Below are 16631 nucleotides of genomic sequence, written 5' to 3'. Positions count from 1 at the left end.
TGTTGTCACATGTGTGTACATGCACACAATATAACAATATATAATTTGACCAATATCACTTTCCCCTTCCCTCCCCACCTCCCACCTCCCACCTCTCCTTTCCTCTACTGATCCCCTTTGATTTTTAGGAGATCCACCTGCACCTTTGTTTTCCTTTTTCCTCTCTAACTTCTGCATAAGAGAAAACAAAAGACCTGTAACCTTCTGAGTTTGTCTTCTATTTTGCTTAACATGATGATCTCGAGTTCCATCCATTTTCTTCCAAATGCTATAATTTTATTTTTTTGTGGCTGAATAAAATTGCATTGTATATATATCTTTTTTCTTCTTCTTTTTTTTTTAATGGTAACAGGGATTGAACCTAGGGGTGTTGAACCGCTGAACTCATCCCCAGCACATTTTTATTTAGAGACGGGATCTTGTTAGGTTGCTTAGGGCCTCACTGAATTTCTGAGGCTGGCCTTGAACTTTTGATCCTCCTGCTTCAGCCTCCAGAACCACTGGGATTACAGGTGGTCACCTAATGCTCAACTAATCTACCACATTTTCTTATCCATTCATTCATTGATAGACACTTAGGTTGGTTCCATAGTTTGGATGTTGTAAATTGTGCTGTTATAAACATGGGTGTGCATATATCGCTGCAGTAAGTATTTAAATACTGAGGAGTTGTATAGCTGAGTCGTATGGTGGTTCCTTGCCTAGTCTTTTGAGGAGCCTCCATACTAGTTCCCATAGCAATTTTTACAGCCCCACCAACAGTATGAAGTGTCTTTTTCTCCGTATCCTCTCCAGCATTAATAATTATTTGTATTCTTGATGGCTGCCATACTGACTGATGTGAGATGAAATTTCTCAGTGTAGTTTTGATTTGCATTTTCCTAATTGCTAATGATGTTGAACATTTTTTTTCATGTGTTGTTTGGCCATTTGTATTTCTTTTGAGAAGTTTCAGTTCATTTTCCTATTTGTTAATTGAGTTATTTGATTTTTTTTTGGTGTAAAGTTTTTTGAGCTTTCTATATATTCTGGATTTTTTTTTTTGTTTGTTTAAAACTAGAAATTGAACCCAGGAGCATACAACCACCAAGCCAAATCCTTGGTCCTATTTTCATTTATTTATTTTATTTTGAGACAGGGTCTCACTAAGTTGCTTAGTGCCTTGCTAAGTTGTAGAGACTGGCTTTGAACTTGTACTCCTTCTGCCTCATCCTCCCAAACTGCTGGGATTACAAGCCTGTGTAGCACCACGCCTGGTTTATGTATTCTGGATATTAATCCTCTGTTAGAAGAGTAGCTAGAAAAGATTTTCTTGTATTTTGTTGGGTTCTCTCTTCATATTCCTGTTTCCTTTTCTATGCAGAAACTTTTTAATTTAATGCTGTCTCATTTATTAACTCCTCACATCATTTCCTGAGCTGTAGTGGTCCTATTGAGAGAGTCATTGCCTGTGCCTGAAAGCTGGCGTTTTGACCCTGCGTTTTCTTCTAGGAGGTGCATAGTTTCTGCTCTAATTCTGAGGTCTTTGAGCCAGTTTGAGTTGATTTTTGTGCAGGGTGAGAGAGAAGGGTTTCATTCTTCTACATATGGATAACCAGTTGTCCCAGCACCGTTTGTTAAATAGGCTATCCTTTCTCCAGTGTATGTTTTTGGCACCTTTGTCAAGAATCAGATGACTGTGTGGGTTTGTCTCTCTTTTGTACCAATAAAAACTCCCAATTTAGAAGTATACTTTGTTGTGAAAGAAGCTCAGACATTACTTAAACTGTAACATTTGTCATGTCATTCTCTAACCCTATCATTTTTGGGTTTTTAGAAATAAGAAAATATTATTTATAGTTTGTGGTTCTTTTTGTTTGCTGTAATACAGTCCCTCAGACTAGCAGATGTTGCGACCTAGTGGGAGCCCGAAATGGGATTATCTGAAGAATTAATTTCCAGTCTTTAATTCACCCACTGTATAGGTAGTTTTATAACTGATTATTTTTCTAAATTAGCCAGAGACAAGACTAAGGAATGCCCTTTTTTTAGGTTGTGTTGGAGAATTTTGTTACCTGGAAGGAACATACCTATCAAATAGAGTCTAAAGTAGTAAGAAATCATAAATTTGAGATTTAGGAGTGCTGCTTTGGAGCAATATTATACTCAGAAAATGTGATTTGTGGACTGGTACATCTCTGTGAACTATTTCTTTACAAATGGCAATGAGATTAGGAACTTGTATCATAATATAAATGAGTATATTACATCTTTCATGAACAATGTCCTTTATAAAACAAAATTTTAAAAATCTACCTAGTCAAACCTAGCAGTTGTTGATTTATGTCCTGGCAGAAGCCCATTTTCTTCTTGCTGACTAGTAATAGTTTGGGGACTGAAAACTTCCTGTAGCATTGCTTTAAAATATGTAATCAATCAAGAAGTTCATCAGGATTACTTATAGATTAGGGATGGACTAAAGTTCATAAAATACAGTGACACCTAAAAAATAATAATAATTTTAAAAGCAACTTAGATTAAAACTATTACCAAATTTAAGGTGAACATGTTGCAGCATACTTAAGGCAGTTGACAGGGATTCATAGAAGCACTGCAGTTGGTACTTTGGTTAATGTAAAATCCATTTAAGTTGTTCTAAAAGCAATTCTAAATTCTCTCAGACAATTTTTGTCTTTCAGTTTTTACCATCTGCTGAATGGGAAGAATATATTTCAGTAAGTCTCACAAAACTTTTATTCTGTAGTCTTTAATTTCAGGACCATATTATCAGAGAAGCTTAAAAATTAAGCCTGAATTTTCTCCTTCCCCCAGCCTGTTGATATTCTTTACTCTTATTACTACATATATATTTTACTGCATCCAGAACAGGTATCTGTTTACCAAGAAAAGAGGAAGAGAGATCCTTTGCCAGTAGCAAAACATAAATACCAAGAATGTCTTTTCTGGGTCACAGTGCAAAAAAGTGGAGAAATGGCACATTTCTGGGGCTGGGCCTGTGACCTCACTCCTTCTAATCAATGAAGAAGCACTGTCCTCTGTTACTGTACCATTGAGTCTGGCATCCCTTTGCCCCTTAGGTCTGTCTCCAGCCACCTCTTGGTCCCTGCAGCCCTTTTGCTATATAAATTAGTGAGTTTCTATCTTAATTGAAAGACAGAAAGAGCCCTAAGCTTGAATCGATACCTAACAATACAGTCACTCAATTTGTAGCACTATCTAATCTCTGTTCTGTCTTAAAACAGAACTACTTACCGTAAGGGATTTTATTCATGTCTTCCCTCAAATATTTCTGCCAACTAGATCTGGGGCTGTTTCTGTTTCATGGTTGTAGAAATGGAGTTTGGAATCATTTGGGGAAGGGGTTGCTTAAGGTCTTCGTTCAACTGGATTAGCAATTAGTCACTCTGGGATTTGGGACTCCATAGTTGGATCATTCATAATATGTGTGTTTTTTAGTTTGTTACTTGAGTCTGATTTCTTCCCAAGCATTTTCATAACTGTTCCCTACAACAAACCTTGCACGTAAGCCTATGACTTTGTATTTTAATGCATGGTTGGTCCTGCCATATCCAGGCTTCACGTGGTGGAATCATGAATTTTTCACTCTTCCCGTTATCCAAATCTCATGAAGCCACCACATGCTGCTGGTCTTCCTGTGCAGCTTATCTCCTTTGCTGTGACTATGGTCACTATTACTGTCCATTAGATGTTTTGTCCTCATGTCTGTCTCTTGTCCACAGCCTTTGCCTTTCTCTCTCTCTCTCTCTTCCTATACATTCATTTTTAGGGATCTTTCTCTAAAATCCTGTCAGTATTCCCAGCATGGCTGTACCCTCTACATCCATTTTTGCCCTTTTATTTAGGTGATATCATTTACTCTTGATAAGTAGATTAATCCCCCCCCCTTTTTTAATAACCCTAACCTCTCCTGAGACTCTTCTTGAATGTCTCATAGATACTTAAACTTAACAGGTTCCGAAATGACATCCTCCCCTGCAAGCCTGCTTGAGGTCCAGTGATCCTATCTGAGGAAATGCCAGGCCCATCTATCCAGTTTTTCAAGTTAGGAAACCTGCAGGGGAGGCAAGTGATTATTGCCCTTCTCTCTCTCTCTCTCTCTCTCTCTCTCTCTCTCTCTCATTAGCTACACCCAGCCAATCATCAGGTCTTCTGGAATTTGTTCCCTGTTACTCCTGCATGTGTTTACTTCTCTTAACTATCTATGTCATCATGGTGACTTAACAACACTTCACTCTTCTTAGGCCTTATCTATAAAATGGGGACAAGAGTAATCCTCTTAAAATTGCTTTGAGCATTAAGTGAAATATCTGGCACATTGCAAGCTCTCCATGAATTTTAGGATGGTTATCATGATCATGATCCAACTCTTTGGCACCTTATTTAAAATAACTCTCATTGTGACTAATATAGTACTCTCCTAACTGGTCTAACCCAGGTGGAGATAAGCCTGATCCAGTAGGCTCTTTTGGAGCTACTTGTCGAGCCTCATCTTGTACTGCCACTGCCCCTTACCCCTTGCATTTTTCCTGTTCTTTGAATTTCTGGTACAGCAGGCTGACCCTTTTTGAAATGGTCTTTCTTTTCCCTTCTCTCTTCTATTTCTCAGGATCCCTTCACCCTCATTTATTCAGGAAAATAGTCGTATGTTAATAATCTAAAGTACCTTCTGTTTTATATAATTTTATCATCTCATGTGCTGTATTATGTACTTTCTAAATCCTGTCCCCATATGCTTTCATACTGGGTCCCAGTACCTGGCAGAGTAGTACACAGTTATTAAAAGTTGAATACTTAATATGATTCCCAAATTACTTCCACCCAAACCAAAAGGGATTGCTCCCCTTCTCGGGCTCCCACCCAGGACACTTACACATGGCGTATGCTATTGTATTTATTTCTCTCTGGTCATTTCCTGTTTCGGATTATAGGCACCTCTAATCCCAGTGACTCTAGGCTGAGGCAGGTTTGTAAGTTGGAAACCAACTTCAGCTATTTAGCAAGGCCCTAAGGACATACAGAGACCTTGTCTCAAAATAAAATGTAAAAAAAAGAGTTGTGGGTGTGGTTTAAAGATTTAAGTGACCCTGGATTCAATTCCTGCTACCAATAAAGTAAAATACACAGCTCAAGTGTTCAGATCAATTCTGCATTTACTACTCTTTTTATAGTTTCTAACTTAGAGTAGGAGCCAATACCTGAAAAACACTTTGTTGAATTTCCTAAGACCGGGATGCTTTGGGAATTCAGTTTGCTCATGTTTGAAGTTAGCTTTCATTCTCTGTCTTTCCTCTTGTGGTATGTTTTGTGGTTATAAATCTCTTCTCTCCTTTCACAACTATTTAAATATAATTAGTGGCAACAAGAGGATAGAGGGCAGAAGTGCACTGACTGTATCTTGCCCCATTTAGTGTTATCGTAGCTTTCCTAGGAATTGTCCTGCATAGGTCCTTGCTACCTTCCAAATGAAGGACAAGCTTCTTAGTGTGGCATTTAAGACCTTTCACAGTCTGATCCCAGTGGACCTTTTCTGCCCTTATTTTCCACCGTTTCTTATTGTGTACATCCTGTACTCTAGCTTAATGGCTTTCAATCCTGCCTGCACATTAGAATCACCTGGGGAGCTTTAAAATGAAATACTGAAGCCTGGGTCCCCCCCTGGAGATTGAGTTAATGGGTGTGGGGGTGAGGTCTAGCATCTGTTTGTGAAAGGTCTGCTGGTAATGGTGATGTAAAGCCAGGGCTGGAAACCACTGACCAGCCCTGTTTCCTACAGAATATTATTTCCTCTGAGAGCTTTTAGGAGAAAGGGTTCCATAGTCAAGGAAATTTGAGTAGTATTGCTTTTGATGTGCTTTTCCCCAAAGATGTAGAACTAACACTATCAAATGAAAGCCTTTGAGATGTCCAACAGGAAACAAAGCTGTTTAACTTTGCTGAGGCAAAGTAAGGCCATTCAATCAGAGAGTTCTTTATGTATGTAATACCTGTTAATAATATGTGCAGAATGTAGTCTAGAACATGCTCTGACAAATGATGTTTTCAGCCACATCTCAAGTGACATCTTAAGTCACCTTTTTGTCCTTCCCTGGTCCTGTCACCCAAACCAGACTGGCCCCTTGCCCCAAAGTTCTCTTTTTAGACCCTATCTTATTTTATTTGTAGCACTTCTAAAATTCCTCTTCATATATTTATATACGTGCTTCTGTGTCCCTTCCCTTGTGATGTGAGTGAACTCCATGACAGTGGGAATTTACTTGTCTTCTGCACTTCACTCCTTTGTCTTCATTTAGCAATTAAGAATCCTAATAGTCAGTAGACAGTTAATAAATATTTGTCAAGTGGACAAAAAGGCAATAATACATTTGTGGTTTGGGCTCTTTTTTGAGGTACATGTGTTTAAATATCTTAAATTGCTTCCATAATTTAAAGGCAACTTGAAATACAGTTGTCTCTTTCTGTATGCATGGTTTCTACATCTGCAGATTTAACCATGGATTGAAAGTATATGGGAAAAATATGTTTGTACTGAACATGTACAGTCTCTTTTCTTGTTATTTCTTAAAGAATACAGTATATTGCATTTACTTTGTGTTATAAGTAACCTAGAGTTGAGTTGAAGTATTTGGGAGGATGTGTGTAGTTTCTCTGCAGTACTATATCATTTTATGTGAGGGACTTGAGCATGTTCAGATTTTGGTATCTGCAGTGGGACTAATTCCTATGGATACTGAAAAAGTGAGAACATAGGAGCACAAAGATGACAGTAGTTTCCATTACCTTTAATTTTCTCAACTTGCCTAGTAGAGTATTTAAAAAGAAGAAATGAGGCAAAAGTAGATAGAAGCCTGATTATGGAGAAAATGCTAATGTTTTTCTGATCATAAAGAGTGCTCAGTCTGTGGTACCGACTTCTTTTTTGTATTTAATTTCTTAGCCTGCTCCAGGTAGCTTTCTCCAATATATATGAATCACATTTTGTGAGCCATGAAAGAAGGACTAGGATTGGATGGGGATTCAGTTAGTGAATGCCCATGTTTGTGTGAGATATAGCATCCCAACAACATCAACAAATAACAGGGAGGAATTAGTTTGCTCTTAGTAAAACTTCTCTGTTATGAAACTGTCCAACCGTGAGAGTATTCAAATAAGTTTGTCAGGGACAGTGAGGAGGCTATTTGTGTATCAGAATGTATATGTGGATGTCAGTCAGGTTACCTGCTGCCCAGGGATGAAGCAAGAAAAGTGATACGCAATTCCTGGCTTGTTCTCTAGAGGTATTCTTATGCTGCAGCTGTTCATGGCTCCCCAAACCTGGCTCTCATGGTCCAGGTTTTGAATGGAGTTAGTAAGAATGAACTGGGCCTGCACATACTGTAGTGGGTATAGTTTCTGCGACCCACTATACCTTGTTTTATTAGGAACTGCTCTTTAACTTATGTGAGCCCAGTGATGCCATAGCATGACTAGGGCCTTTCCTTGGGCTGTTAAAATCATCAGATTGGTTCACTGTAGGTCCCATTCTAGAGATTTATTCTGAACTCTGTATATAAAGCACTCTATCACTGAGCTTTATAACAAATACACTGCATTCCAATGAGTTGGATGATCAGTAACCCTGCATGAGTAATTTTAGGAAGGAGGTTGAACTGAGAACTGTTTTGATAAGAACGGCCTACTCCTAATGAGAAAAGAATCAAAGGCATCGGAAGGTAGAGAAAAGAGGTATCCTGTTACTTCCCTGGATATATAGGTATCCTTAATGAGAACTTGTTGAGGTCCATCAGTCTGGCTTGTTATGTTTGTTTGTTTCATTTGTTTTAGGTAGTACTGGTGATGGAATTCAGGGGCTGGCACTTAACATCCACAGCCCTTTTTTATTTTTTAATTTGAGACAGGGTCTCCCTAAATTGCTGAGGCTGGCTTCAAACTTGTGGTCTTCTTCCAAGTAGCTTGGAATCATGGGCATGTGCCACTGTGCCCAGTTTTGTTTTGGTTTATTCCTGTAACCCAGGTTCTCTATCTTTAGACATGTTTCACATGATTTTGATCACATGGATCATGTTGGGAAAAATCAAGGTGATCTCCATCTGTTGTGGAGTATATGTCCCCTTTACTATGGCTAAATATGAAAATACTTAATTATAAGTCAACTTTCAAAGATACCTAGACATTTAAAGAGAGGGGAGGATGAGGGAATCAAGAGACACACGAGAGAAAGGGCATATGAGCTGGGGAGAGTGGGAGCAGTCCAGTGTTCAAGAGAATAAACAAAGTGGCTGCCAGGGTTTGCTGTGGCATGTGGGCAAAGGAGTGCTGAGGAAAGAAGCGTTTGCAGAATTTGCGTATCTTATGAGTAATCAGGTTCTCTGACTAGCTGCACCATGTTTTGTGAAGACCAAAGTTAAATTTACCAGAGAAGTAATTTTCTTTCCCTAATTAACAGTTACATCCCATTTTTTCCTCCCATTCTTTTTTCCCCCATTTTTCCTGCCTCTCCTTTTAAAGGGAGTGAAGTAAACCACTGTAAGATGAGTTACCGTGTTGTCCCCGCCCCCCAGACTGGAGAACTGGATTGATCTGCTTTTGTCTGAGTAATTATGGGTGCCTGACTCTTTCCCAATTTTGACAATTTATCATTTTCTCCATCACTCTTTACATTGGAACAGTATTAAAACACAATAATCGGAGCCCAGATGTATGTAGGCACTATTTAAGGTTTACTTAAAGAAATACTTCCTGAAAAATACTTTCTAAAAAGCTCAACTGATAAGAGGATAAGGCACTTTTTTTTAGCTGCTTTTAAATATCTATCCACAAAATACCTCTGCCTCTTGGGATATTTCGGAATAGTTTTCATGAAATGTAGGTACACTAGGACACTCTTTTATTTTTAAATTTTATTTTTATTGTAACAGACTGCATTTTGATCCATTGTACACAAATGGGGTACAACTTTTCATTTCTGTGGTTGTACGTGATGTAGAGTCACACCATTTGTGTGATCATACATGCATGTAGGGTAATGATGTGTCTATCTCAGTCCACTATCTTTCCTGCCCTCTCCCCCCCATTTCCCTCCACACAATCCAGAGTTCATTCTTCTGTTACCCCCACTCCCATTAGATATCATCATGTACTTATCAGGGAAAACATTCGGCCTTTGGTTTTTTTAGAATTGGCTTATTTCACTTAGCATGATATTCTTCAGTTCCATCCATTTATCTGCAAATGCCATAATTTTATTCTTCTTTGTGGCAGAATAATATTCCATTGTGTAGTATATATACCACAGTTTCTTTATCCATTCATCTATTGAAGGACATCTAGGTTGGTCCCACAATCTCGCTATTGTGAATCGAACTACTGTAAACATTGTGTGACTGCGTCACCGTAGTATGCTGATTTTAAGTCCTTTGAGTATAGGCCAAGGAGTGGGATAGCTGGGTCAAATGGTGGTTCCATTCCATATTTTCTGAGGAATCTCCATACTGCTTTCTAGAGTGACTGCACCAATTTGCAACTCCACCAGCAATGTACACGTGTGCCTCTTTCCCCTCATCTACGCCAACACCTGTTATTGCTGTGTTCTTGATAATAGCCATTCTAATTGGAGGAGATGAAATCTTAAAGTGGTTTTAATTTGCCTTTCTCTAATTACTAGAGATGTTGAACATCTTTTCATATATTTGTTAATCACCTGTATATCTTCTTCTGTGAAGTGGGGCACTCTTTTGAAGGACATTGCCTTGCATATACCTTTATGAGCACCACTAGCAGTAGTGCCATACATCATGTTAGGACAAACGGGGTACTTCTGTATATTCAATTAACTGAGTTAACACTTAACATGAGTAAATAACATAATGAAGAGTTCAAAACATAAACTGTATTGACACTGCTGGTATTGCCCTCAGTAGAATCATTGTTAATCTCGCTGGGGGAAGTAAAAAAAAAAAAAAAAATTTGTATTTTTATATTGTTTAAGACAACACTAATTGAGCACTCCATAGATGATACACTTTCTCACTGGAGGAGGTAGGACAGGCGGAGCTTTAAAAATGGCCTTAATACTTTGCAAAAGTGTTTCAATAGATTGGATCAGTCTTTTAGGAAACTGATAGAGGTCCTTATGATGATATCACTTCATTTTATTATGCAATATTAGATATATTACACAAAATAAGCACTTGAACTAAAGCAAAACTTAGATGTTTGGTTTACCAAGTTACTAGTAATGCTGACAATACTGCTGGTCTAAATCTCTCAGCCTAGACTTTTTTCTTTTTAATGCATAAAATTTGTTTTATAGAGTAGAATTGTGATGACAAGATAAATATTGAGTTGTTAGTTGTGTTAACTCGCTGTTGTACAAAATACCTGATATAATTAACTAAAAGAGGAAAGGTTGATTTTTAGCTCAGAGTGTTGGAGGTTTTAATACAGGATTAGCCCTGTGGGTTTTGGGCCTGTTCAAGGCAATAATACGTCACGGTGGGAAGTACATAGTGGAATAAAACTGCTCACTCACCTCATAGTGTCTAGGAAGTTAAAAAAAGGTAAAGTTCAGGGTACAATATCTCCTTATCCCCTTCAAGGGCTTGTCCCCAGTGACCTAACTTTTGTCCTTTTTAGACCCCACTTCCTAAAGGTTCCACCACTGCTGAGTAGCTCTACAAGTTGGTGACCACGCCTTTAACACCTGGGCCTTTGGGGAACACTTACCCAAGTTGTATCATCAGTTTATAGTAATATTATTACTTGAATATTTTCCCTTATGTTTAGTCTGGACTTTTTTCTTTAATTGTTTCTTTTTTTATTTGTTCGTGCATTATTATCATACATACTATTGGGGTTCATTTGACAAATTCATAAATGCACATAACGTAGTGTTCTTCATTTCCCCAGTAATATCCCCTTCCCTTCTCTCCTCCTTCCCCATGACACCCTTTCTCTACTGATCTTCCTTCTATTTATTTAGTATTTTAATTGATGCATTTTAGTCATATATAAAAGTGGAATGCATTGTAATATACTCACACATGCACATAGAATAATTTTGGCCAACTTCATTCCCCAGTTTATCCCCTTTCTACTCTACTGATTTCCCTTCTATTTTCATGAGATCTTCTTTTTATTTTTATTTTCTCTAGCTTTTGTGTATGAGAGAAAACATTTCACCCTTAACTTTCTTAGTCTGTCTTATTTTACTTAGCATGATGTACTCCAGTTCCATCCATTTCCTAGGACATGACATAATTTAATTTTTTTTTAATTTATTTTTATTGTAAACAAATGGGATACCTGTTGTTTCTCTGTACATGAAGTAGAGGCATACCATTTGTGTAATCATACACAAATGGTGTTTGATTCATTGTTATTTTTTCCTTCCCTCCCACCCCTCCTACCCCTCTTTTCCCTCTATACAGTCCCTTCTTCCTCCATTCTTGCCCCCCTCCCACCCCCCATTATGTGTCATCATCTGCTTATCAGTGAGATCATTCGTCCTTTGGTTTTTTGAGATTGACTTATCTCACTTAGCATGATATTCTCCGATTTCATCCATTTGCCTGCAAATGCCATAATTTTATTATTCTTTATGGCTGAGTAATATTACATTGTATATATATACCACAGTTTCTTTATCCATTCATCAATCGAGGGGCATCTAGGTTGGTTCCACAATCTGACCATTGTGAATTGAGCAGCTATGAACATTGATGTGGCTGCATCTCTGTAGTATGCTGATTTTAAGTCCTTTGGGTATAGGCCAAGGAGTGGGATAACTGGGTCAAATGGTGGTTCCATTCCAAGCTTTTTTATTTTTAAGAAAGAAAGAATTTATTAGTACTCTGATTAAAAATCTAGGGTTAGGCAGGATTAGTTAGGATTGGTTTTAAAAGATATGCAGGTTCTTCAGAAATACTGGAATAAATGAAGATAATTTATTTCTCTGGTGAAATATATTTTACAAATGTTACAGTTCTGTGGTGGTAAAGTATGGGAGAAGGTTGCAAAATTTATTATTGCTTATTCCAAAAGGATTTCAGGCAGGGTAAGTGGGAATTTTTTATTTTTAAGTGATTATATATAATGGGTGAATGTATATTTTTGATAAATATTTAATAAAAAAGATAAATCTTTTAAAAAAGATTTTGGATAAAAAAACTACTCTACAATATAAATTAATGTTGGACTGTCACTCGTCAAGAGTATTTTCCTTAAATTGTAATTGCCTTTTTTTTTTTTTGACTGACTACTGAAATGGTTTCCTAATACGTTATTGTTTTATTTCAACAGTACATATGTAGAAATGTTGTTTCTGTTTCAATGAGAGCTGAACACTTCATGAAACATTTTTTTAAACCAATTTTTGCTGATTTTTTGTTTCCATTTTTTACTTTTTGTGATGCTGGCGATTGAACTCAGTTGTTTTTTCACTGAGCTACATTTCTAGCTCTTTTAATTTTATTTTTGGACAGGGTCACTTTAAATTGCCAAGGTTGACCTTGAACTTGAAATCATCCTGCCTCAGTCTCCTAACTCAGTGGAATATAGGTGTGTGCCACCATAATTTTGTGGATCCCTTTCTTTGATGGCTAAAATTGTATCATACTTTCTCTTTAGTTAATTATGTTATTTAAATAGATGTTTTTAGAAGGAACATGTACAGGCAGAAATAATTGAAATAAAAATAAGGTTTTTATTATGTCAGGTCCATTTGAGGGGTTCTAATTGAATTTAAGTATAGACCTAACTAGTTTTTTGTCTTAATTAACTAGTGTAATTACAAGAGAAATATATATGTGATATTTTGTGCCTTACTCTGTTACTTTTTAATCTGTTGAGCAGCATTCTTTTCAGTGCATGAGATTACTTTTTTATGATGTAAGGTAGTTCATAAATTTTCCTGTGATTCTTGAGTGTTGGAGTGTGAATAAAATGGGATGAAAGATCCTTCTCATTTCATTACTGACTGGTCATGCTACGGTTCCACTGTCTGTCTCCACTTTTGAGTTAGCCCATTGGCAATCATGTGCCAGGTGTTCAGTGCATGGCATGGATTTGCATAGAAGGCCTTTTTTTGTTGTCACCTTTTCCTAAAATATTTTACCCAAAGCGACTTTGTTTGTTTTTAAACAGGGGTGGTCATTTTTATATTCTTTTTATTGGAGTATGATATGAAGATAAAGGTAGAAAAGTAGAAAGAGGAGATAGAATGGTGGTGAGTTGAGGGTAGAAAACGTCACTTTTTTTTTAAAATAAATATCTATAGATACGGGAGAACGTAATAGCAGTTTCAAAAATTGGGGATGTATTTAGCAAAGTGTGACTGCCAAAATGAGTTTTTTGTTTACACTTGAACATAAATAATTATCCTTTTTTGGGTCCATTAATGCTATTTTGGATGATCATGAGCATCTAACGGCGGTAGTTTAGTAGTGTCCATAAAGCATTGAATACCATTATAACATTTAGTAACCCTAACAGCAATATGTCAGAATCTCTTCCTGTGTAAATGGGCTATCTGTGAATATACTTGCTCAGGGATGCATGACCCACATCACCTATAAATTTGATTGGAAGCTATAGAGCTGGCATGGGCTGATGGATAACAGATTAGAGCCCTGATTAACCATGTGATTCGAAGACTGGGAATATATTGTCTAAGCAAGATTCATCAGATGCAATCAGAATTTCAAGTGGTCAGATGAAATTCAAATGTGTGTTGTGGCTTTTCCTCCCCTACTGCTTTTCCTCCTAGGTTGCCCCCCGCTTTTTTTTACTTCTCATTCCCCAAAGCTGAAAAATACTTCTTTGATGAATCTGCTCCTTACCCTAAAGCTGTCTGTCTGTTATTCATCAGAAAGCAGGTCGCAGTTCAGTGAGCAGAAGAAAAGATTTTAATAGAAGCTGTGCCAAGGGCTGTAATGCATCATTTTAGGGCCCTAATTACATTACAATGACAAATATCAATGGTGACAACAGCAATAACCTACATCCTTTAATGGCTGTGCTGGAAAAGGAGTTTGGGCCCCATGCCATTAGATTAGACTCAGTTTCAAAACATAGGCCATTAGAAGTGTGTGTCCACAGTATTATTGGCTGATTGCTGAAGCCCAGTGGAAAGGCCTGTAAATAAATGATGCCTCCCTAAAGCTGGGTCCTGTGGGACAAAAGAAGCAAAATTATATGACCATACAAGCATCAGTGTTTCCGAGGCAACTTTAGCTTTCAAAGTGAGGAATGACCTGCTTAATTTTATGAAATCACACACAACATCTCAACCCCCCCCACTGCCAATTAGCCTATGAAAATCCATTGGCATGACAACTTAAATAAATTAAGAAGCCTTTTAAATAAAAGGAGACCTTTAAAGAAAAGGTTCCAAGGTTTCTACCCTCTTTTTTCTTTTTTGTATATATGTAAACATACATGATTTAGTAGTAAGGCTTTTCTCCTTTTTATACTTGTTTCTAAGAACATGTAGAATTTTTCTTTAAATAGTTGGTTAGACCTGAAATAGCCTAGATCCAAAATTAAGGAACCAAATACCTTTTGGTCTTTATTTTGCCAAATAAGTAAGTTTCCTGAGTAGATTTTATTGCCTAGGTTATGTAGGCAAACTAAAGAACTCAGTTTCTTGCCCACACATTTTTCAACCCTCCTAGCAAGGGACTATTTTATTTATGTAAACAACATAAAGAGGAAAATATGCTTGGCAGATGGTTCTAAGCATTAGAATCATCAGTTTGGTCTGCCCCAAAGTGTCTCAGTATCTTTTATTCTCCCCTCCACCTCTCCCTACAGAAAGCTTAACAGCCAAATGCCTTTGAGATGCAGTGCTGTCAGCCTTCTGAAACTGACTGCTCCTCTGTTTTCTTAACTCACCCTGGAATTTCATCCCATATCCACTGTGGTACTTTTGTCCAGGTGGAGAGTGGTTTGGTGATTCCCATTGCATGTTTTCATGGTGGTTTAAGCATTCTTAAAGGATGGCTAAATGCTGCATGGGGCCAGTGCAGTAAATTAAATCAGGTCAGCACAGTTGGGTCCTTATTCACTGCTGCTTATTGGAGTTGGGTTTTTGTCCTTCCTATTAGGAATGCAGGCTGGAATGGAAAGCTTGGGTTTGAAACTTCATGGTGAATTTGTGTTTTCTGTTGGCTGGCAAAGTTTTTAGGGTGCTGGCATTGAAAAGATTGCATAGCTGCAAAGTCAAAGGGTTGCTGATGAAAGAAGGAAGCCTAGATTGCACAAGTAGAGTGTCAGTGTCATTCTCGTAATGACTTAGCAGGAAAAGGGACATTTTTGCCCTCTTATAAAATGAGGAACTGATCCTGGATGGGAACTTATTTTAAGAATGTCTCAGGAATAGTAATTGCTTAACGTTTTCTGCCTTTCAATGCTTCTTACCTCTCATGTTCTGCACCCCATCATTAAACTATAAGCTGTTTTGTATGTATGTATATAAGAAACTAGATCATCCAAAAGTACAAATTAAGATGAACATTGGTAAACTTTGGGTAGCTTTTAAAGAAAACATATATTGTGGTATTTTTCTTTCTGCTTTTTAAGCTTCCTGTTACATCCTGTTGGTATGAGGTTTCTGTACTTACTAAAAGTATTATAGAATAAATTCTGATTTCTGACATTCTTGGGACTTTTGCAGATGTACAGTAAGAAGATAAGGTTCCCAAGGTTTTTCCTCAGATATGCTCTGATTACATTCTGCTAAGTGTAGTGAGATTTTAGCCTGTTACCAAACCTCTACGCACTAAGTACCCTGATGGGACACATTTGGAAACTTTTACTGTGGTTGAAAAGCATCTCATTCCTCAACAATTTATAAGTAAGAATCTGAATTAATCAACTTAATTGGTTGATTGGGTGTGCTTTTCTTTTGGGAAGCTGGAAAGTTAAGTATAAAATCCCAGTGCTAGTGTTTAAAAGGAAAGGCCACAAATGTAGCAATCCAGTGAGTTAGTAAAGGAAAGTGTTGGGTTGTAGGAAAGATGTTTATCATTTAAACTCTTAAAGACTTAGGATTTTATAAAAAACATCAGAATGGGGAAGGAAAATGATGAAGCCTTTGAAAACTGATTTCTACTAATGAAAATAAACTTTATATTGCCCTGGTACTTGAAGGTTAACTTTTTAAGGTATATGATGGTTAATAAATTGTGCTATTAATGTGGCACTGTTATCACTGCCTCCTTTTTAATGGGCTTGCTGATGAGATAGTTTTCTTCTTCCTTAGGAAATACTCAAGCCAGAATATAAAGTATGTTTTAATATCATCCTGTTAATATTTTGAGAATTGGTAATCAGCTGACTGTTCTCTTTATTGCTATCCTCTTTTTTTTTTTTATTTTATTTTATTTTGCAGGCAGAGATTGTCAAGAGGCTGAATGCTATCTGTGCACAAGTCATTCCTTTCCTGTCCCAAGAGGTAAGGTAGTTGAATTTTAGGCACTGGACTAGAAGTTGCCATTTTAGTGATTCTTCAAAAAAGACACTGCAGAACTGACTCCAACCTTGCCAGTCTCTTAGTGTTTGTATTTCACATTTCTAAGATATCGTGTTCTCATTCCAACTTCTATACCTTATTA

At 37.2% G+C, this 16631-nt stretch overlaps 1 protein-coding gene across 1 annotated transcript in view; it reads left to right on the top strand.

Annotated features, from left to right (window-relative positions):
• Positions 1-16631, top strand: part of TLE4 (TLE family member 4, transcriptional corepressor) — a 134946-nt gene that overhangs the window by 17837 nt on the left and 100478 nt on the right. The window contains 1 exon segment of the mRNA XM_079113860.1: positions 16409-16471. Within this exon segment, the coding sequence (XP_078969986.1) occupies positions 16409-16471 (63 nt within the window).

The sequence above is a fragment of the Sciurus vulgaris genome, assembly GCF_902686455.1.
Source record: "Sciurus vulgaris genome assembly, chromosome: 15".
NCBI lineage: Eukaryota > Metazoa > Chordata > Mammalia > Rodentia > Sciuridae > Sciurus > Sciurus vulgaris.
The sequence above is the reverse complement of the archived record's forward strand: the minus strand, read 5'-3'. Positions and strand labels throughout refer to the sequence as shown.